The sequence below is a fragment of the Bufo bufo genome, chromosome 2, assembly GCF_905171765.1.
Source record: "Bufo bufo chromosome 2, aBufBuf1.1, whole genome shotgun sequence".
In the NCBI taxonomy this organism is placed as follows: Eukaryota; Metazoa; Chordata; class Amphibia; order Anura; family Bufonidae; genus Bufo; species Bufo bufo.
Window position 1 is genome coordinate 217525829 of NC_053390.1, and position 23012 is coordinate 217548840.

The window sequence follows — 23012 nt, forward strand, 5'->3', positions numbered from 1 at the left end:
GGAGACCGCAGGAGAAGGACCGCAGCGTCTTCTTCCCAACATGCAATGGGACACAACGTCACACAGCGTCAGGCAGCGTACTCAGACGTTGTGTGCACACCACACCCAGGACAGTGCAGCGCGGTGCCGACGGGAGACCACGGAGCGGTGAGCGATAGGCTTCAAGTCAATCACATGATCAAAACGAATCCTCGATGCAGGAAAACTGCATTGAGGATTTTTTTGTGTCGATTACATCGAGTAGCCGTTGCAGCCCTAGGTACAAGTAGTTGCTAAAACAGACATGTCAGGGGAGGTGAAGTGTTCTTTTGGTGACTTTTCTAACGAGCAGGAATTGTCCAAACCAGAGATGTGCTTTATTCCAAAGGAAACATACCATCAGGACATTTAAGAGTGCAGAATTGGGACAGTGAAGATATACACATGTACCTCATGTGGTTAGTTGTCAGTAGATTGATTCATCTAATAAAATCAGTGAAAATAAAATGCGTATCTAGACGTTCACTCTTCTGGTCCACAGAATTCAGTGATTACTCCTACTGTTTTATAATACCTTTTATAGTACGCCAGCTCTTCCTGCAGCATAAAGACTTTGGCTTTCAGTTCGTTTCTTTCATGTAAGACATCTCTCAGCTCTTGCAATGTAAACCGAGGCCGATTGGAGTCTTTGAGGTCAAGGGAGATTTTCTCGGAGTCAAAAATGCACTCTTCATTTACAGCTTCGGCCTACAAAAGCATGAAACACAATCAAGCTTATGTATGCAAGTATGTATCCATGCATCTATCTGGCAGTTTGACTGTTCTCTGTCCTTGCAGATGTGTCCTCCATGCTCTGTTAGACGAACACATCCCTCTCTACTTACCTTCTTCCTTCTCTCTCTGACCTATGTTTGCCTCTTGCCCTTTTCTGTGACGTCCTCTATTTTGTGTCTCAACCTCCCTGATAGAAGTCTAAAGTCTGAAGCCTCAATGAGAACTTGGACCAATCATGTACATTATCAAACGGCAACGAATAGGAGGTTGTTTGACATGCCAATCAACTATTAGTATATAGAAGAAGCTGTTAAAGTATGTATCCTAAGTGGGTAGATGGGGGCGTATTCCTAATATAGATTCATGAGCAACCATTTTGCTAAAAAAAAAAAAAAGAATAAAATTATATACACATATATATATATATATATATATAATCATAATTATGTAGGTGCCAAAGTGATGACATCCCTGACTACCCTGTGTGACTGCTGAAGCCAGTGACTGTCCGCAGTTATCATGTGGGGTAGTCAGGATAGTCACTGCTGCAGTGCTGGAAACAAAGACTGGCGTGCTAACAGATGAGTAAGTGCTTTTCTGATATTTTAAAACACACCCTACTTTTTAGAAGCCCGCTTTAATTAAAAGGTGTCCTGACACGTCTATTTTAGTAATTATTTGTACTCCCCATTAAATAACAATTTTGCTGACTTTTCCTTAGAACTCCGCATTGTGCAGTTCCTCTGTTATATGTGTGAGTAAATACGCTCCAGCATTTTATATCTGCCATTATACACAAGTTTCTACTAAAACAGACATGTCAGCAGAACTGAGGTTTTCAGCAAATAAAGCTTATTCATTGCAGAATGCTGGGTTATGCAATCTACTGTACTTTCTGTATAGGTCCTGCATAGTTTAAGATTTCCTAGTCCTAGAAAATGAAAAAATCTCAGACAACTCCTACAAAGCCTAAAAATAAAAATCATTATATACTTACCTGTTTCTCCAGCACCAATTTTCAGGAAGGCGCAAAGGACTGTCGTTGACGGAAGGTATGTGTCACCGAGGTTCCTGGTCTCGGTGGAGTAAGAGACAGTTTTCATGTGTCAGCAGCAGTTGCTGTTTGACACCTTGCTATTTAGTATAGCTGTAAAAGCTGATCCGGGACGGCTTTTACTGGGAGTAGTCAAAGTGCTGGGTGGGTGACTACTCCCAACGTTCCAGGCCGGGTTTTGAGAGGCCTATAAAAAACAGCCAGCAATGTCCAGGTGGTGGTGATGATCTCTCTCTGACATTGGAGCTCTGGCAATCTGTGGGATCTGAGCCTTGTGCCAGGCTGGAGGCCTGAATTCGGGAGGACTGCTCTGTCCTGTGCTATGCCGATCTGGTGTGGATTAACACCCAGGATAAAAGGTGACTGTCTAGGTGTGAACGAACAGCAAAACTACTGTTTTGTTGCCATAAGTGTGAATAAAACACTGCAGTTTGAGTTACAAACTGGTCTTTGCCTCTATACTGCGTCCGCTTGTCCTGTCTACCAGAGCAAATCCCCAATATATATATATATACACTGCTCAAAAAAATAAAGGGAACACTTAAACAACACAATGTAACTCCAAGTCAATCACACTTCTGTGAAATCAAACTGTCCACTTAGGAAGCAACACTGAGTGACAATCAATTTCACATGCTGTTGTGCAAATGGGATAGACAACAGGTGGAAATTATAAGCAATTAGCAAGACACCCCCAATAAAGGAGTGGTTCTGCAGGTGGTGACCAGACCACTTCTCAGTTCCTATGCTTCCTGGCTGATGTTTTGGTCATTTTTGAATGCTGGCGGTGCTTTCACTCTAGTGGTAGCATGAGACGGAGTCTACAACCCACACAAGTGGCTCAGGTAGTGCAGCTTATCCAGGATGGCACATCAATGCGAGCTGTGGCAAGAAGGTTTGCTGTGTCTGTCAGCGTAGTGTCCAGAGCATGGAGGCGCTACCAGGAGACAGGCCAGTACATCAGGAGACGTGGAGGAGGCCGTAGGAGGGCAACAACCCAGCAGCAGGACCGCTACCTCCGCCTTTGTGCAAGGAGGAACAGGAGGAGCACTGCCAGAGCCCTGCAAAATGACCTCCAGCAGGCCACAAATGTGCATGTGTCTGCTCAAACGGTCAGAAACAGACTCCATGAGAGTGATATGAGGGCACGACGTCCACAGGTGGGGGTTGTGCTTACAGCCCAACACCGTGCAGGACGTTTGGCATTTGCCAGAGAACACCAAGATTGGCAAATTCGCCACTGGCGCCCTGTGCTTTTCACAGATGAAAGCAGGTTCACACTGATCACATGTGACAGACGTGACAGAGTCTGGAGACGCCGTGGAGAACGTTCTGCTGCCTGCAACATCCTCCAGCATGACCGGTTTGGCATTAGGTCAGTAATGGTGTGGGATGGCATTTCTTTGGAGGGCCACACACCCCTCCATGTGCTCGCCAGAGGTAGCCTGACTGCCATTAGGTACCGAGATGAGATCCTCAGACCCCTTGTGAGACCATATGCTGGTGCGGTTGGCCCTGGGTTCCTCCTAATGCAAGACAATGCTAGACCTCATGTGGCTGGAGTGTGTCAGCAGTTCCTGCAAGACGAAGGCATTGATGCTATGGACTGGCCCGCCCGTTCCCCAGACCTGAATCCAATTGAGCACATCTGGGACATCACGTCTCGCTCTATCCACCAAAGTCACGTTGCACCACAGACTGTCCAGGAGTTGGCAGATGCTTTAGTCCAGGTCTGGGAGGAGATCCCTCAGGAGACCGTCCGCCACCTCATCAGGAGCATGCACAGGCATTGTAGGGAGGTCATACAGGCACGTGGAGGCCACACACACTACTGAGCCTCATTTTGACTTGTTTTAAGGACATTACATCAAAGTTGAATCAGCCTGTAGTGTGTTTTTCCACTTTAATTTTGAGGGTGACTCCAAATCCAGACCTCCATGGGTTAAAAATTTAGATTTCCATATTTTTCTTTTGTGTCATTTTGTTGTCAGCACATTCAACTATGTAAAGAACAAAGTATTTCAGAAGAATATTTAATTAATTCAGATCTAGGATGTGTTATTTTTGTGTTCCCTTTATTTTTTTGAGCAGTGTATATATATATATATATATATAGGAATCAGAAAATAAAAACAGATTAGAATAAAAGGATATGTGTCACCATCTGGTTTTAACTGGCAGATAACGTTTTTGGTGACACATTTCCTTTAAGGACTTTCTCACAAAGAACAGCAGCACAAATGATCAGATCATTCATGCGCCGTTTATTAGATTACTGTCTGCTGCCAATAACAGACACATTTTTATGCATAAAAGACCCGATCAGCTGACAAGTCGGGTCCTTAAGCATAGTGAAATATTAAATATTATATTCTTGCAGAATGAGTACAAACGCAATAAAGAAAAAAGAAAAAAATTTTGGCGACAGGTTCTCTACTAAATATTTTCGTGGTACAAAACATTGCCAGATGGAAGCACAATTAGTAAAATATTAACCTATTAATTGCAAAGTAATCTGTCTTACCGGCTCCTTATTCTCTTCCCCATTTTGCATGGGTTCTCCTTTCAACCTTTCTCTCAGTTTTGCAATTTCCATTCTCATATTACCGGACTCGTGCTCCTTGGCTTGCATATATGCCTCCAGCTCCACTTTCTGCTCAATCAGGGATTTCCCTTGGGCCTCTACCACTGTAATGCGGTGACGCAGGTCATGATTGATCTTCATGAGGCGATTCTGCTGCTGCTGTAACTATAAATTGTCCGGAAAGACTTGTTAGATATTTACAGTCGAGTAGTACATTTAATGAAAAATTCTAGATTCTAGTAATCAATTTGACAAAAGCGAACTGATCAAGCTACATTTACATCTGCAGCAAAGGTTGCTGTAGGAGCCTCCACAGCAGAGTCCAGCGAAAAGAGAGGACTCATTACTGCTGCAAGCGATAGGTCATTAATATTATGGTCCTGGAAAACCCCTTTAACACAAGTGAAAATCTGCTGGGAATTATGCTTTACTCACCGCTTCTACATCTTCATTCTTCAGGACAAGTTCTCTGTCTTTGGCTCTTATTTCATCTCTTTGTTTGTCCACCACTTCCTTAAGCTTTTTCATCACCTGCCTCTCCCTCTCTGACATGCCTAGGAATAGTAAAAAGAGAGGACAGCATGGAAACCTTTAATTTCTAACTACAAACATATTTATTATCCAGTAATAAACTTCAAAAGATCTAGAAAAATCTTATACTTTGTAACAATGAGAGCAGGGATGCCCAACCTGCGGCCTTCCAGCTGTTGCAGAACCATGACTCCCAGCATGCTTGGACAGCCTACAGATATCAGGGCATGTTGGGAGGCGTAGTTTTGCAACAGCTGGAGGGACGCAGGTTGGGCATCACTGAACTAGAATATACTGAAAGGAATTCACGACTTTGGTGAGTGCTGCCTCATTTTCTCTCTTTATGTGCATTATATTGGAAGTCTGTTTCAAGGCTTGAGCACCACTAGAGTGAATGGAATAAGACCCGGTTGTGGAGACATATAATTCTGGCAGTGCCACCCCATCTGTAATCTATTTTCAAGTGTTGCTTATACTGAATTAAAAAAGGGGTTGTCTCACTTCAGTAAGTGGCATTCATCATGTAGAGAAAGTTAATACAAGCCACTTACTAATGTATTGTTATTATCCATTTTTTCTTCCTTTGCTGGCTGGATTCATTTTTCCATCACATTATACACTGCTCGTTTGAATGGTTACAGACCACCCTGCAATTCATCAGTGGTGGTCGTGCTTGCACAATATTGGAAAAAACACTAGTCTATGTGCGCTCCCATGGTCCCAGGCACCAGAAAGGTTGACGCTTTTTCCTATAGTGCACAAGCACGACCACCACTGATGGCATGCAGGGTGGTCGGTAACAATGGAAACAAGCAGTGTATAATGTGATGGGAAAATGAATCCAGCCAGCAAAGGAGGCAATATGGATAATAAAAATACATTACTAAGTGACTTGTATTAACTTTTTCTACATGATAAATGGCACTTGCTGAAGTGAGACAATCCCTTTAAAGGGGCTGTCCAAGATTTTTATACTGATGACCTGTCTTTAGGATATGTCATCAATATCTAATCGGTGGAGGTACGACACCTGGCACCCCCACGATCAGCTGTTTGAAGAGGCAGGAGCACTCCTCTTCCTAGGACAGTGATGTCATTATACATCAGTCACATGGCCTAGGAGCGTGGTGAGAGCGATGACATCAGCGCAGGTCCTGCAGGAAGAAGAAAGAAGACGATATCGGCTGCGTGATCAAGTGGATGAGGTGAGTCTATTTTTTTTATTTCTTAACCCCTGTGACACAGTGAGAGGTTTAGTCTGGGAAAACAGGTATTTTCCTCCCAGCATGTGCTGCTGGGCTGATTTACAGCCAGGTGAGGTCAAATACCGGACCAGATTTTAAATGCCGGTCAAGGTTTGGCAGCACCTGGCTGTCCTTAAATAGGCAGCTGGGCTCAGAAGCCATGTCTCTGTGTTGGGATCTGGGAGCCTTGTTTGGTGTGAATTACCACCAACACCGCAAGGTGACTTTGTTTGAATATGACTGCTTCTTTTGTCACTTGCCTAAGGGCGTGTGAAGCCCGTGCCCATGCTGTGGACCACAAATTGCAGTCCGCAATGCATGGGCACCGACCGTGGCCCAGCTGCATGGGGATCGCGGACCCATTCACTTGAATGGGTCCGTGATCCGTCAGTTCCGCAAAAAGATAGAGCATGTTCTCTCTTTTTGCGGTGCGGAGGCACGGAAAGGAACCACAGGAAGCACTCCGTAGTGCTTCCGTGGTGTTCCGTTTCGCATCTCCGGATTTGCAGACCCATTGAAGTGAATAGGTCGCATCCGTGATGCGGAATGCACACGGAATGGTGCCCGTGTACTGCGGATCCACAAATCCGGGCCGCAATACGGCAACAGGCAGCACACGTTCGTGTGAATGAGCCCTAAAGTGTGAATAAAACACTGAACTGTTTGATCCAAAGAACTTGTTGTTGCCTCTATACTGTGTCCGCCAATGCTGTCGACCAGAGCGAAACCCCACAATTGGTGGAGGATGCGTGCATGAGCAGTGAGGCTGGCATGAACGCCAATATTTTTGGTTTCTGCATTTTTCAGGCACGGTTGTATGTCGTACATTAAACCAGCTGTATTACAACCAGTGCCCCACGACAAAATGGAGGCTGTTGTGAAGGCCCTCATAGAGGCTAATCTGCAGCAGCAAGAGACAAACCTGCAGCAACACAAGGCTAATAAGCAGCAGCAGGAGACTAACTAGTTGCTGCTACAACACGTGATGGCTTTGCAGAGAGCAGGAGCAACCCCGAGCGTCCATGATACCCAGAAAGCAGTCCGTGCTGAGATTCCTAAGATGACCCCCGCAGACGACATCGAAACCTACCTGGCGATGTACGAGAAAGTGGCCATCAGGGAAAAGCTACCCCATGACCAGTGGGCTGAGGTCATTGCTCCATTCCTGGCATCCGATTCCCAGCGGGTGTATGTCGACTTGCTGGACAATCAACTGTCTGACTACCAAAAAGTAAAGAGTGAGATTTTGGCAAGACTGGGGGTGAATGTGTTGGTCCGGGCCCAGCGGGTACATCAGTGAGGATTTAAGCTGGCTGAGCCCGCTAGGACCCAGTATTATGACTTACTCAACCTCTTGCAAAAGTGGCTACAGCCTGATGTGCTGAGTCCCCCGGCCATGCTGGATAGACTATTAGCCGATATGTTCTGGAGGGCTTTGCCATACCCTCTCCAGCACTAGATCGGTCAGGTGTCTCCTGGCAATACCCTTGAGATGGTGGACCTGGTAGAATGCTATGAAGCTACCAGGAATCTAAAGGAGGGTTCTGTCGAGAGGGGGGGGGGGGGGGGGGGGGGGGGAGGGGTCAGCAAACCCCGGAAATCTCCACCCAAGGCCCGGAGATTTGAGCCGATAAAACCCGCCAGGGATGTACCCACGACGAACCTGGCTCCGATACGCTGCTGGTGGTGTCAGGAGCCTGGCCATGTAAGGGCTGACTGTCCCCATCGGGTTGAGCCCATGGACACTAACTATGGCTACTGTCAGTCGCTATATGCCAGGAGGCTGTGTACAACAGGTACCCCAGAGTCTCTATATCACTTGTGCCAGGTGGAAGTGGGAGACACTCCGGCGGAGGCTCTGCTGGACTCAGAGAGTCTGATGACACTAGTAAGGGCTACACTGGTGCGGTATACACTGAGTATACTGGCCGGAAATTCTGGGAGATGTGCATCCACGGAGACTTAAAATACTACCCCACCGTGCTGGTGTCTCTAACCACGGTGGCGGGTAGATGGACCCACAATTCTACATTATGAACTTATAATAGGGAGAGATTTCCCAACAATGTGGCCTGCTATAAGAGTGACTGATACCCATGAGACAGGGGTAACCCTAGCAGAGTGGCCTGGCTCAGGAGGGAGATCAGAACCCTGGGAACCTGAGACTGAAGGGCCAGCAGTAGGGGTGACCGCCACTTCGGTGGAAGAGGGGGAGACAACCCGGCTAAGTGTGATGGTGGGAGACATGGAGGACTTGCCGCCGGGTTCTGAATTGGCAGACCTCAATGTCTCCAGGGATAATTTTGGTATCGCCCAACGTCGGGTCCAACCCTATCCCGCGCCTGGGAAAATGTGTTAATAGTAGATGGTGAACCACAACAACCTGGGGCAGAGTCAGTGTTTCCCCGTTTTGTGGTTCATCAGGATATGTTGTATCGGGTAAACCAACTACGGGGTGAGCCTATTGAACAGTTGGTGGTCCCTAAGGCTTATCGCAAGCTTGTGTTAGATCAGCCCACCAACACGTTCTCGGGGGTTACCTGGGGCTGCAGAAAACGCAGGATCGTATTCTACAGTGGTTTTACCAGCATATTCAAAGAAGTGGAAGAGTTTTGTAAGTGTTGCCCGACCTGCCAGATAACTAGCCCTTAGCAACATTTCCGTAGTCCCCTAGTACCTCTCCCGATTATCGAAATACCATTTGACCGAATAGCTATGGACCTCATAGGCCCAGTACCGAAGTCCACCAGAGGGCATCAACACATCTTAGTCATTCTAGACTACGCCACTTGGTAGCCAAAGGCGGTGCCACTGTGACATACCTCGGCCAAACTCATAGCTAAGGAGTTATTGGAGATGTTTTACCGAGTAGGACTACCTAAAGATGTTCTGACTGACCAAGGGACCCCTTTTATGTCCAAGGTGATGAGGAAACTCTGTAAGTTGCTGCACATAAAACAACTACAGACATCCGTTTACCATCCGCAAATGGACGGTCTGGTAGAACGGTTTAACCAAACATTAAAAAATATGTTGAAAAAGGTAGTGTCTAAAGATGCAAAGGACTGGGACCTCCTTCTGCCCTATCTCATTTTCGCAGTGCGAGAGGTACCCCAGGCCTCTACTGGGTTCTCACCCTTCGAACTGCTATACGGCAGACACGTCTCTTGGACGTGGCCAAAGAGGCGTGGGTACAACAACCCGCTCCACATAAAAGTGTCATTGAGTACGTTACCCAGATGCAAGATCGGATAGAGACAGTGTTGCCTCTTGTTAGGGAGCTTATGGAGGCAGCTCAGCGAGCCCAGAGTCAGGTCTATAATTGGCAGGCTTGGGTCCGGATCTTTAACCCGGGTGATCGGGTTTTGGTTCTGGTGCCGACCGTGGACCGTAAGTTCCTGACTAGGTGGCAGGGGCCCTACAAGGTACTCGAGAAAATTGGAGATGTAAACTACAAGATACACCAGCCAGAAAGCCAGAGCAGGTTTACCATGTGAATTTACTCAAACCGTGGAAAGATAGGAAAACCTGTACAAAAGACAGCCCGCGGCCGGGTTTTCTAGGAGAAGAGGTAACGGCCCCTCTGTCTGATGCAAGAGAAGCGGCTGCCACAGTAAAAATTGCTGACTGCCTCTCCTCTAAACAGACTCAGGAGGACAGTGAGTTCGTTAGTCGGAACACGGATGTTTTCTCGGACCTCCCTGGACGCACTTCCATAATCCAGCATGACATTGCCACTGAGCTTCAGGCAAAAGTCAGATTAAAACCATAACGGGTACCCGAGGCTCGGCGACAAGCCATATCGGAGGAGGTGCAGCTAATGTTGCAGCTAGACATCATTGAGGAGTCAAAAAGTGAGTGGGCCAGTCCTATAGTATTGATACCCAAGCCGGACGGGACATTGCAGTTTTGTAAGGACTTTCGAAAAGTTAACGAGGTTTCCAAATTCGATGCGTATCCCATGCCCCGGGTGGATGAGCTCAGAGAGGTTAGGACAAGCCTGGTATTTTTCTGTTTTGGACCTCACAAAAGGGTACTGGCAGGTGCCCTTAATGGAGGCTGCCAAAGAGAAAACTGCCTTCATCACGCCTGAGGGGCTGTAGCAATATAAGGTCTTACCCTTTGGTCTGCATGGCGCCCTAACAACTTTTCAGCGACTAATTGACATTGCGCTTCGTCCACATCATCGGTACCCTTCGGCTTACCTGGACAATATTGTAATCCACAGTACCGACTGAGAAAGTCACCTACCCAAAGTGCAGGCTGTAGTGGACTTCGGAAAACTGGCCTAACCGCTAACCCAAAAGAATTTGCAATAGGGTTAGAAGAGACTAAGTACCTTGGGTATGTCATTGGACGCGGAGTCATCAAACCCCAAGTCAACAAAATACAGGCGATACGGAATTGGCCCCGACCTGTCACCACTAGGCAAATAAAGTAATTCCTGGGAATGGTGGGCCATTACATGAGGTTTGTTCCCCACTTTGCTACTCTAGCCGCGCCCTTGACAGGACTCTTGAAGGGACACAAGTCAGTCAATGATGGCTCGCTGATCGGGCGGAAGAAGCTTTCTCCGCTTTGGAGTTGTCCCTGTGCGGGTCCCCAGTTTTGGTGACGCCCGACTTCAAAAGGGAGTTTATAGTGCAGACCGATGCCTCCGAAGTAGGCCTTGGTGCTGTAATGTCTCAGGAAGTCAACGGGGAGGAGCAGCCCATTGTCTTCCTCAGCCGTAAGCTCACCCCAGCCGAGACCCGGTATAGTATAGTGGAGAGAGAGTGCCTGGCTATCAAGTGGGCACTAGAGTCTCTACGCTATTATTTATTGGGGAGAAAATTCCGCCTGGTGACTGACCACTCCCCTCTCAAGTGGATGAGCCAGGCAAAGGACAGAAATGCCCGGGTCACCCGATGGTTTCTCTCCCTACAAAACTTTACGTTTTCGGTGGAACACAGGGCAGGCCGGTTACAGGGAAACGAGGATGCCCTGTCCCAGGTACTCTGTCTGTTAGGGTTGAACAAAGGGGGGGGGGGGGGGGGTATGTGACACCGTGAGGTTTGGTCTGGGAAAACAGGTATTTTCCTCCCAGCATGTGCTGCTGGGCTGATTTATAGCCAGGTGAGGTCAAATACTGGACCGGATTTTAAAGTGCCGGTCTGGGTTTTGGCAGCTTAAATAGGCAGCTGGGCTCAGAAGTCAGGTCTCTGTGTTGGGATCTGGGAGCCTTGTGTCTGGATGAAAGCTTGCTACCTGTTTGGTGTAAAATGAGCAAGGACTCTGAGGCAGAATTGCCACATGGTGTGAATTACCACCAACACCGCAAGGATGAATATGACTGCTTGTTTTGTCACTTGCCTAAAGTGTGAATAAAACACTGAACTGTTTGATCCAAAGAACTTGTTGTTGCCGCTATACTGCGTCCACTAATCCTGTCTACCAGAGCGAGTCCCCACACCCCTCAATGGACATTTTAGTAAGCATTCTGTATTAAGAATGCTATTATTTCCCCTTTTAACCATCTTAGAAGGGAAAATAATAAAAATCAACGGAACACCTAACCCAAACCCGAACTTCAGTGAAGTTCGGGTTCGGGTCTGGGTACCACATTCAGTTTTTTATCACGCGTGTGCAAAACGCATTGCATCCGCGCGGAAAACACTAAACAGAACGCAATCGCAGACAAAACTGACTGAAATTGCGTGCCTACTCGCGTGGGTTTTCCGCAACGCATCCGGACAAAACCCGTGACGCCCGTGTGCAAGGGGCCTAAGTCTGTATGCAACCAACAATCAGTTCTGCTATAATCTCATGCATAAAAACAAAATGGAAAATTGTACATATTTGTGGGACAACCTCTTCCATCTAAAGCAGGCATCCTCAAACTGCGGCCCTCCAGCTGTTGTAAAACTACAACTCCCACAATGCCCTGCTGTAGGCTGATACCTGTAGGCTGTTCGGGCATGCTGGGAGTTCTAGTTTTGCAACAGCTGGAGGGCCGCAGTTTGAGGATGCCTGATCTAAAGGATGGATAGTTTCCTATTACTGGTGACCAGCATCAAATAATGGTTGGGAAAGGAAATGTATACATTCTATAGCACGTATACAGGCAGAGAATACTATAAAGCAGGGGTACTCACCTGGCGGACTGCAGTCCAAATGTGCACCTGCGCATTGGGATGTGCTGACTAACCCCCCTTTTCTTTGCAGATTTACAGCGATGGAGGTGTGGAACTCCAGCGAGTCGTGCACTCCTGATTAGCCTGTCTGGCACAAGGAAAGGTATGGAGTGGGCTCGGCATGCATGTTGGTACCTGCATCCCTTGTAAGTAATGGAGGCCATTATGGCACCAAAAATGGTAAAAGGCAGAGTGGACCCAGCATGCATGCGGATCTAAGGCTACTTTCACACCTGCGTTAGGTGCGGATCAGTCTGGTATCTGCACAGACGGATCCGCACCTATAATGCAAACGCTTAGATCCGTTCAAAACGGATCCGTTTGCATTACCATAAAAAAATAAATAAAATTATAATTATTTTTTTTTGTTCATGATAATGCAAACGGATCCGTTTTGACTTTACATTGAAAATCAATGGGGGACGGATCCGTTTGAAAATTGAGCCATATTATGTCAACTTCAAACGGATCCGTCCCCATTGACTTACATTGTAAGTCTGGACGGATCCGTTTGCCTCCGCACGGCCAGACGGACACCCGAACGCTGCAAGCAGCGTTCAGGTGTCCGCCTGCTGAGCGGAGTGGAGGACAAACGGTGCCAGACTGATGCATTCTGAGCGGATCCGCATCCACTCAGAATGCATTAGGGCTGGACGGATCCGTTCGGGGCCGCTTGTGAGAGCCTTCAAACGGAACTCACAAGCGGAGCCCCGAACGCTAGTGTGAAAGTAGCCTAACACTTCCTGAACTTTATGGCGGCCATTATGGCGCATAACAGGTAGTATTTAGTGTTAGGACCCGTCTTACAGAGATCGCCTTGACGTCTGGCAGACGGGCTCAGATGGTTTTGTACAAAATGTATTTGCCAAGCATCTCACTTTATAAATAAGCGTAGCATTAGCACTATAATATTTTTTTTGACTATGGCATTATTGTACTTTATCTCGTTTGCAGGATGCTGTTGCATTGTCTTTTTTTTCTCTATGTTTTCAGCCATGGCAGCGTGCACCTGCGCATTGGGATGTGCTGACTAACCCCCCTTTTCTTTGCAGATATACTGTTCAAGGGGCATCATTATTATTAGATGGCACTAAGGATATTCTTTCTTAGTGGGGGGGCTCGGACCTTCCCCCTACAGCAGACCCAGGTATGTGGTCTTTTACAATAAGCACTTGAGTACCCCTGCTATAGAGCATGTACCGCTCACTAAGCACCAGAACACTTCAAGGACTGATATCAGAAGGAACATCAGGGCTGCAGAAGAGTCTTTTGTGTCACTTTAGCACACAGCATGTTGTCACAATAGACATTCAAGGTCCAAACGCATCGCTATAAATCCAAAATATTTCCTGCATCCTTTAAAGGGAGTCTGTCACCTCCATATGGCCATATACAGTGCTTACATGGCTCTGTAGCACACCTATACAGGATTGTAACGGTACCATTGTTCTTTTCTTTAGACTTGCACCAGCAGGAAAAACGAAGTTTAATTCATATGCAAATGAGCACTCGCAAGTGCCCAGGGGCGGCGTTCAGTGTGTAGGTGCCCAGGCTGCTCTGCCTTCTTTTCACTTTACTCCTTCCCAGCCTCTTCCTTTGCCCTATTGATGAGGCAAGAGACTTGGAGGGCGGGCAAAGGCAGAGACTGGGGAGGAGTAAAGTGAAAAGAAGGCAGAGCAGCCTGGGCACCTACACACTGAACGCCGCCCCTGGGCACTTGCGAGTGCTCATTTACATATGAATTAAACTTCGTTTTTCCTGCTGGTGCAAGTCTAAAGAAGAGAACAATGGTACCGTTACAATCCTGTATAGGTGTGCTACAGAGCCATGTAAGCACTGTATATGGCCATATGGAGGTGACAGACTCCCTTTAAGTTATATTTCCTGAAACAGATTTATGGACACATTTCTAGGTTCTGTAATCGTGGCACTGTAATAATACCTGTACACTTCACACACAGTATACATTCACTTGATGAAAGCACAAACCTTCAAATAAATACCGTATTCTACTGTATTTTGGTAGATTTTTATCTTCACAACACATAAATTAAAGGGATTCTGTCATCAGAAATTACTCCTATAACCTAAACATATGGCGATGTCCCTAGTAATTCAGTGAATCCTAAAGTGAGTTTATCAAATGCCCCTGTGGCTCTATAATCATAAAAAAGCGGTTTATATCACCTGTCAATCACTTCAAAATGTGTCCAAGGGGACATCTCATGCTGAAAGGTGCCCGGCTGCAGCCATCTCGTTTATGTGCCCAGCGCCGCCTTCTGAGCTGAAATCGCCGCCCTCCCTTTTATTATATCCGCCTACTTCAGTTCGTGGCCGCCTCTGTAACCTCCGCTCGCTTCAGCCAGATCCCGCGCGTGCGCACTAGGTATAACCTGATGCGCCCGTGCGGACTACTGGCATCGGCCTCGTTTAGCGAAGTGCGCATGCGCCGGCCAGCGCACTTCGCTCGAACCTCCACAGACCGCCCTATTACAGCCCATTCCAGCCGGCGCATGCGCATTTCGTTAAAAGAGGCCGATGCCAGTAGTCCGCACGGGCGCATCAGGTTATACCTAGTGCGCACGCTCGGGATCGGGCTAAAGCGAGCGGAGGTTACAGAGGCGGCCACGAACTGAAGTAGGCGGATATAATAAAAGGGAGGGCGGCGATTTCACTTGAGGAGGCGGCGCTGGGCACATAAACGAGATGGCTGCAGCTGGGCACCTTTCAGCATGAGACGTCCCCTTGGGCACATTTTGAAGTGATTGACAGGTGATATAAACCTCTTTTTTATGATTATAGAGCCACAGGGGCATTTGATAAAGTCACTTTAGGATTCACTGAAAGTCGAACCTTTCACCTGCATTTCACTTAATAAACTATCAAAAGTACCTTATAGATCATCCTCATTGTGTTCTCATACGGTCTTGTCCCGCTTTTCTGCCATGTATATGCATGAAAAAAATCGCCTTATAAAGTACTCTTCTCCAGCTCCACAAGTCACGTAAGAAGTCAAGGGGGTAGCCCTTCCCTCACTCCAGGCTGTAACTCCCCTTCCCTAACCCCGCCTCTATGCAGTCTAATTGACACCCGGCTCAGTCGCCGGGACCGCGCTTGTACAGGCGGCGCATGCGCCGTCGGACTCAAGCGCGATCCTGTAACTCAATCGCGCATGCGCCGTCCACGATGCCTGCCTGTCTTCAAGATAGGCATCTAATTAAATCTGGGTTTGTCACATGTGTATATCTATGTATAGATAGATAGCCCCATGAAATATGCAGAGTTTTTGACATATAATACCTGCTGAAGATGATAACAATGCTCCAGATGATCACTGGCTTGCGATCTGCGGCAAGTCAACAGTGATCACGTGGACGCATGGAGCGTGAAGATCGGGGCACGCGCGCGCGTGAGGCAGAGAAGACAGGCAGGCATCGGGGACGGCGCATGCGCGATTCAGTTACAGGATCGCGCTCGAGTCCGACGGCGCATGCGCCGCCTGTACAAGCGCGGTCCCGGCGACTGAGCCGGGTGTCAATTAGACTGCATAGAGGCGGGGTTAGGGCAGGGGAGTTACAGCCTGGAGTGAGGGAAGGGCTACCCCCTTGACTTCTACCGTGACTTGTGGAGCTGGAGAAGAGTACTTTATAAAGCGATTTTTTCATGCATATACATGGCAGAAAAGCGGGACAAGACCATATGATAACACAATGAGGATGATCTATAAGGTACTTTTGATAGTTTATTAAGTGAAATGCAGGTGAAAGGTTCGCTTGAAGCCATATGTTTAGGTTATAGGAGTAATTTCTGATGACAGAATCCCTTTAAATAATAATATAAAATAAAGGGTTAATAGGTGGTTATGAGCCTAATGGTGCCCCTACACCTTCAACAGCTCCATTCGTCTGACAGCTATTACTTGCCTGGTATGGCAATGTATAGGTCCATCTAGCGCGCATTTGGTGTTGGTCAGGCATGCTCAGTCACTGTCCCCACAGCTAGGTCTCTGCAGGGAACAGATCCATTTTTACCAGCTCCTGTGTAGGGAACACGGGGCAGAAAGCCATTTCTCATAGTTGCTCTGTAGTGAACAGAGGATATCTGTGCAGAGACCTGGAGAGTGACTGAGCATGTGTGACCAGCAGCATCATTAGGTGGACAGGCACAATGCTACACACTTTGATGGGTTTTAGTATGGATGTGTTGGTGGTAGGGGTTCCCATTGATAGCATGCTTTAGGTCACCATTAGTCTTGTTTTTCCCTGGACAGTCCACATATGGAAGTGCATGTAAATGATGTGATGATAAATTCAGTTGTTACTTTGCACACGTTCAGGACTCATCTGTATTTACCATCAGCAGGAAAGGCCTCTTTTCCCAGCACACTCTGTTCTATTCTAAGTGACTACATGGACACGAGCGGTATTTCTGTCTGGAATGTATGAAGAAGCTGTGCTAGATTTAGACTTCAGAATAAGGATTCAGCAGCGTTATACACCAGCCAAGATAGTCAATTTTAACCAGATTTTAACCCCCCTATAGAGGTTGTATGGTGGCAAGAGGAAACTGGACAACTCAGGGGATTGACTTGTAATAAAGAATAGATGATTACTTACCGTGCAGATCTTACTTACCAAGCTATGGCCCCAGCTCCGCTTTCCTGGCCACAGCGGAGATGTCATGTTGGCAAAATCTGACAGCTGCAGACAATCACTGGCCTCTTCAGTGCAACTCTGAGGACAGTGATTGGCTGCAGCAGTCACGTGTTATCGACGTGACATCACTGCTGCAGCCAGGAAAACCAGAACAGTGGCACAGGATCTGGCAGGTAAGTAGTTATCTACTCTTTATCCCTTGAGTTGTCTGGTTTCCTCTTGAAACCACACAACCCCTTTAATTCAGCACAGATTTTGGGCCTTAAGCGTCCAATCCCTTTTAGGTAAGATTATAATATGTGAGAAAACAACAACATATTTGTAAAAATTCTGATTTAAATGTCCTGTCCTTTTAAAGGAATATTCCTAATTACCTGCTCCTGCCACTCCAGTCCTCTGTGCTGCCTCTGCTCCATGCCCATGTAACATTGCAGGAACCAGAACATGGACACAGCGGAGGCAGTACAGAGGATGGGAGTGGGGGGAGCAGGGAAGGCTGAGGGCACGTGCTATAAACGGATAAACGTTTTTTTTTTCCAAGATTTAAATCTTGAATGGTGAGGGTTGATGCTGGGATCCCTAACATTCACAAGATCAAAAAGTCCTGTGTCCCACTGTCTGAATGCTGCTTCATGTACCTCACTGCTCTGCTATCACGATCAGTCCCATAGAGATGAATGGAGCAGATGTTACAAATTTAATCTCGGTACAACTTCTTTAATGACCATGCCTTTTTTTGCCATTATTTTCTTGCTCTGATTAAGCAGCTAGAACATTTTATGACATTAAATTCTATCCTTTATTATTTTCTAGAATCTTTACACTCCCTGTATTTGGATTTTTTTTAAATTATAATTACTGGTATTAAGGGTGTGAGGATAAAAACAACGGGTGCACAGCATACGTAATTTTCAGGGCACTTTGGGACCTATAGAGGCATTATTCCATGATAAGCACTGGTCTCTCCCAGGGAACCTGCTCATCTGCTATTTTTCGAGATAAGAAAGGTCCACTATCAGAGTGGCTAACGCCATGCATCCCCACTATGCAGCAGTTAGTGTCTAGGCTCACCACCATATTTTATCTAGAAAGGTTGCAGACAATGAGGCAATGAGGGCCGTAGATGGAGGTCCTTTCTAAAAGGGCCTTTACACAGGCCGATAATTTAACAGATCATTGCTAACCAGTGTTACTAGTAACGCTGGCTAGCGATGATCTTGCAGTGTAAGGCTGGTTTCACACGGGCGTTGCGGGAAAATGTGCGGGTGCGTTACGGGAACACCCGCGATTTTTCCGCGCGAGTGCAAAACATTGTAATGCGTTTTGCACGCGCGTGAGAAAAATCGCGCATGTTTGGTACCCAAACCCGAACTTCTTCACAGAAGTTCGGGCTTGGGATCGGTGTTCTGTAGATTGTATTATTTTCCCTTATAACATGGTTATAAGGGAAAATAATAGCATTCTGAATACAGAATGCAAAGTAAAATAGGACTGGAGGGGTTAAAAAATAAATAAATAATAATTTAACTCACCTTAGTCCACTTGATCGCGGCCCAGCATCTCCTTCTGTCTCCTTTGTTGAACAGGACCTGTGGTGAGCATTAAGTACAGTTACAGGACCTTTGATGACGTCACTCCGGTCATCACATGATCCATCACCATGGTAAAAGATCATGTGACGTACCATGTGATGACCGGAGTGACGTCATCAAAGGTCCTGTAACTGTACTTAATGCTCACCACAGGTCCTATTCAACAAAGGAGACAGAAGGAGATGCCCGCTACGCGATCAAGTGGATTAGGGTGAGTTAAATTTTTTTATATTTTTTTTTAACCCCTCCAGCACTATTTTACTATGCATTCTGTATTCAGAATGCTATTATTTTCTCTTATAACCGTGTTATAAGGGAAAATAATAATGATCGGGTCTCCATCCCGATCGTCTCCTAGCAACCGTGCGTGAAAATCGCACTGCATCCGCACTTGCTTGCGGATGCTTGCGATTTTCACGCAACCCCATTCACGTCTATGGGGCCTGCGTTGCGTGAAAAACGCAGAATATAGAGCATGCTGCGATTTTCATGCAACGCATAAGTGATGCGTGAAAATCACCGCTCATCTGAACAGCCCCATAGAAATTAATGGGTCGGTATTCAGTGCGGGTGCAATGCGTTCACCTCACGCATCGCATCCGCGCGGAATACTCGCCCGTGTGAAAGGGGCCTAAATGCACCGCCGATTACCCGATGAATGAACAAAATGCTTGTTCATTGGGCAATTTTATCTTTTGTGCAGCACAAAAGATCATTGTTTCCCTTTGGCATGTCGTGCTGTGTAATCATGATCTGCTGCCGGGAAACAACGAGACAGTATGGGGAGAAGCGAGGGCATTAGCGATCGCTCTTCCCCATACTCTGGAGGAGAATGCTGCATGTAAATGCACCAGTCCCCTCCGCTAGTGATCAGCAGATTGTCGGGAATGCTTCCTTCCCTATAATCTGCTATATCATCGTCCCGTGTAAAGGGACCATTGCACAGTTTTTCTCTGATGCCGAGTTGAGTGAGGCGATGAGAACCTTTAGGCCTATTGCACACGACCGTAGGTGTCCCGTGCTGCGGACCGTATATGCGGATCCGCAATACACGGTCCGACGTTCCGTGGGCATTCCGCATCACGGATGCGGACCCATTCACTTCAATAGGTCCGCAAATCCGGAATGGTGCGGAACGGAAGCACGGAATGGGCGGATCGCAGACCCATTAAAGTGAATGGGTCCGTGATCTGCTGCGTCCATGGGGCGCACACGTTCGTGTGCAGGAGGCCTTATACACACACAGTGGTACCTGAAGGAACGGCCAAGGGTATGCTTGGAGGTCTGAAAGTGCCCTAAGGCATGCATTGCCAAAACTTGAAACGAGGCGCCTTCTCAAACTAGCTGATTGATGGGGGTCCCAGGTGTCAGTCATCAGTAAAAATAAAAACTCGGAAAATCCTTTTAAAGTATCACAGTTCTGTTGTTATGGTCTCGGAGGGTGAGTTACAGGGGCTTCACTGTAGGCACTTTGGGGGTCATTTATTATTAAGTTAGGCGTATTTCAGGCGTACATTCGGCGCAACGGTTAGTTGCACCGCAATCTGTGACCTCTCCTCGCTCACGCCAGGTCTAAAAAAGTGAGCGTGGCGTGGGCGGGGAAGGGGCTGTCTCATTTACCATTTTCTACGCATGTTTCAAGCACAGACCACAGTTACTAACAGAGTTGTATACCCCTTTTGTGGCACAATTTGCACCAAAATTTCAGCACTAATGTTTTTAGACACAAATCATGCATTTGCACCAAAAAGAAACGTTCCCAATACAATCAACACTCTTCCAAAATCTAGACAAAGGGAGACATTTATCAATATCTTTACACCACAATAGTGGCAAAAAAAAATAAAAAATTGCAAATTTTGGTGCACATATGGCTTTTTAAGCCTGTCAGCACTTTCGCAAATGGGAGGGGCGGGGCTGTGCACGGCCCACCAGATTTACTATAACTTTCACCAGAATGTTGCGTAAGTTTTAGGCTACATTCACATGACCTAAAACTGTTTGCGGTCCATATGCGGAACCATTCACTTCAATGGGTCCGCAAAAACTACGGAAGGTACTCCGTATGCATTCAGTTTCCATATTTCCGTTCAAAGATAGAACATCTATTATTGCCCGCAAATCATGTTTCGTGGCTCCATTCAAGTCAATGGTTCCGCCAAAAAAAACTGAATGCATCTGTATGTCTTCCGTATCTGTTCCGTTTTTGCAAGAGGCCTTAGACAGCATTAGTAAATATTGGCCAATGAGATTTTCAAGCTTATTTTTAAGAACTAATGCCCCAGAATTGTTATTACATGGCATTTACTAAATCAGGAGTGGGACAGGTCCTCTTTAAGGGCTCTTTCACACAAGAGTGTCCCTTGCGAGACTCGCTCCATGTGAGAGAGGAATTGTGCGTTCTGGACTTAAAGCTGTCAGCTTTAAGTCCAGAACGCACGATCTCGCTCTCACACGGAGTGTGATTCCCACAAAGGAAATGCTTGTGTGAAAAGCCAATTAAAGCCATACCTTCATGCTTCTGGAAGTCTTCCTCTGTCAAATTGACATCTTTTAGAGACAGATTGGAAAGTAGATGTTTGTTCTCCTCCTGTAGTTGAGCGATTTGACCCAGAAGGTCCTGTGCTTCTCCCCTCCAAACATCCTCCACCAGTTCAAGCTCCTAAAAGATCAAAACCTTATTACTGACATATTAACACTATCTGCACACAGTGCATATATAAATTGTCACGATTTATTGTTTTTTTTTGGTGCGGATTTTGTTAATTAAAAAAAACAAAAAACATTGAAGTCTATAGAGAAAAACACTCCACATAAGGCGCAGAATCACACAAGCGATCCATGGCTTTTTTGCAGATAAAATTGTCTTTTTTTAAATATGGAAAGATGCCTTTAGTGCAATGAGGAGGTCACTGTTGCTCTCAATGCACAGAAGCTCTTCTCCATTAACCTCCTTGTCCCTTCCTCGGACCATAAAAAAAAAAGCTGATTTTATCTGCAAGGGAGCCACAGATCGCTATAAGAATGACACATCAAGTGTGTTAAGCCTATTATTACATCTACATAGTAATGTCATTGATGACAGAACTGCCGGCCCCTTATAGAACTGTCATATCCTTGTCCGTAATGCGAATAAGAATAGCATATTATTTTTGGCGGAACGGCCATGATATGCACACAGTCATTTCTTTTTTTTTGCGACCCCATTGAAGTGAATGGTTCCACACATGGGCCACAAAAAGAAAGGAACGTACACAAACAAAAAATACGTTGAGCCCTAAGCCTAAGGGCTCATGCACACAAACGTATATTCTTTCCGTGTCCGTGCCGTTTTTTTTGCGGAAGTTACTCCGTGTGCATTCCGTTTCCGTATGTCCGTATTTCCATTCTGAAAAAAAAATAGAACATGTCCTATTATTGTCAGCATTATGGACAAGGATAGTACTGTTCTATCAGGGGCCAGCTGTTCCGTTTGCGGACCGCAAAATACATATGCACTTGTGCATGAGCCCTAATAATACTCTATGTTGAGACTTCCTGTTCTGTTCAGGTAACCTTTCAGTAGCAATCACATTATTACAAGCAGGATTACAATAATAGATATCACCTATGTACAGTTAACACCATATCCACCATTCACAGTAGGTTATATCACAGCTTATCCGCTCCCTCCTGACTTCTGTACAGGACGCCTAGAAACACTCCCATATGAGTCTATGGGGTCAGCTCCTGTCCACTGTGTCGATGGCCTTATGTGGCAGGTCTGAAAGAACAGGAAGTCTTGACATATTTTAGGCCTATCGATTAGTGTGCGAGATAGTGACTTGCAAAAAAATATATTTGTGCTCGGATCGGCTCATGATGAGAGGGTCCCCTACCTAAGCCTATCCCCCCCCCCCCCCCCACCTAGAAGCAGCAGAGTTATGCCGGAACTGCTTATCGAAGGGTAGCCTAAAGGGGGCCACACCAATGATGGTTCCTGAGAAGAAGGGAGGGCTTCTGGGTGGGTCGAAAGCATTCGAACCGACAAGTGGGGGCAGGAGAGCCAGGTTTAAATAATTAAAGCCCCGCCTCCCCTCACACAAACACGGCACTCTTAATTGCCTACCACTTGTGCTCGGATCGGCTCATGATGAGAGGGTCCCCTACCTAAGCCTATACTCCCCCCCCCCCCCCCCCCCCCACCTAGAAGCAGCAGAGTTATGCCGGAACTGCTTATCGAAGGGTAGCCTAAAGGGGCCAAAAGAACCATGCATAGGAGTTAGGAAAACTTGATAACAGAAACTACAAAACCAAAACTCGAAAGCCAGTGACATTTCGTATTAAGGATCCAAGATATAACGCATGGAACACGCGGAACTGCGACGACCCAACCGTTTGATGACATGTACTGGCACCTTATGCATGGACGCCGCAGCTGCCGTGC

General features: G+C 46.6%; 1 protein-coding gene across 2 annotated transcripts in view; it reads right to left on the reverse strand.

Annotated features, from left to right (window-relative positions):
* Positions 1 to 23012, reverse strand: part of RILPL1 (Rab interacting lysosomal protein like 1) — an 85973-nt gene that overhangs the window by 39927 nt on the left and 23034 nt on the right. For both annotated transcript variants that reach the window (XM_040416206.1, XM_040416207.1), the window contains exons 2-5: positions 21098 to 21248; positions 4827 to 4945; positions 4332 to 4556; positions 554 to 726 (exon numbers count right to left, since the gene is read on the reverse strand). In XM_040416206.1, the coding sequence (XP_040272140.1) occupies positions 554 to 726; positions 4332 to 4556; positions 4827 to 4945; positions 21098 to 21248 (668 nt within the window). The remainder of the gene's footprint in view (positions 1 to 553; positions 727 to 4331; positions 4557 to 4826; positions 4946 to 21097; positions 21249 to 23012) is intronic.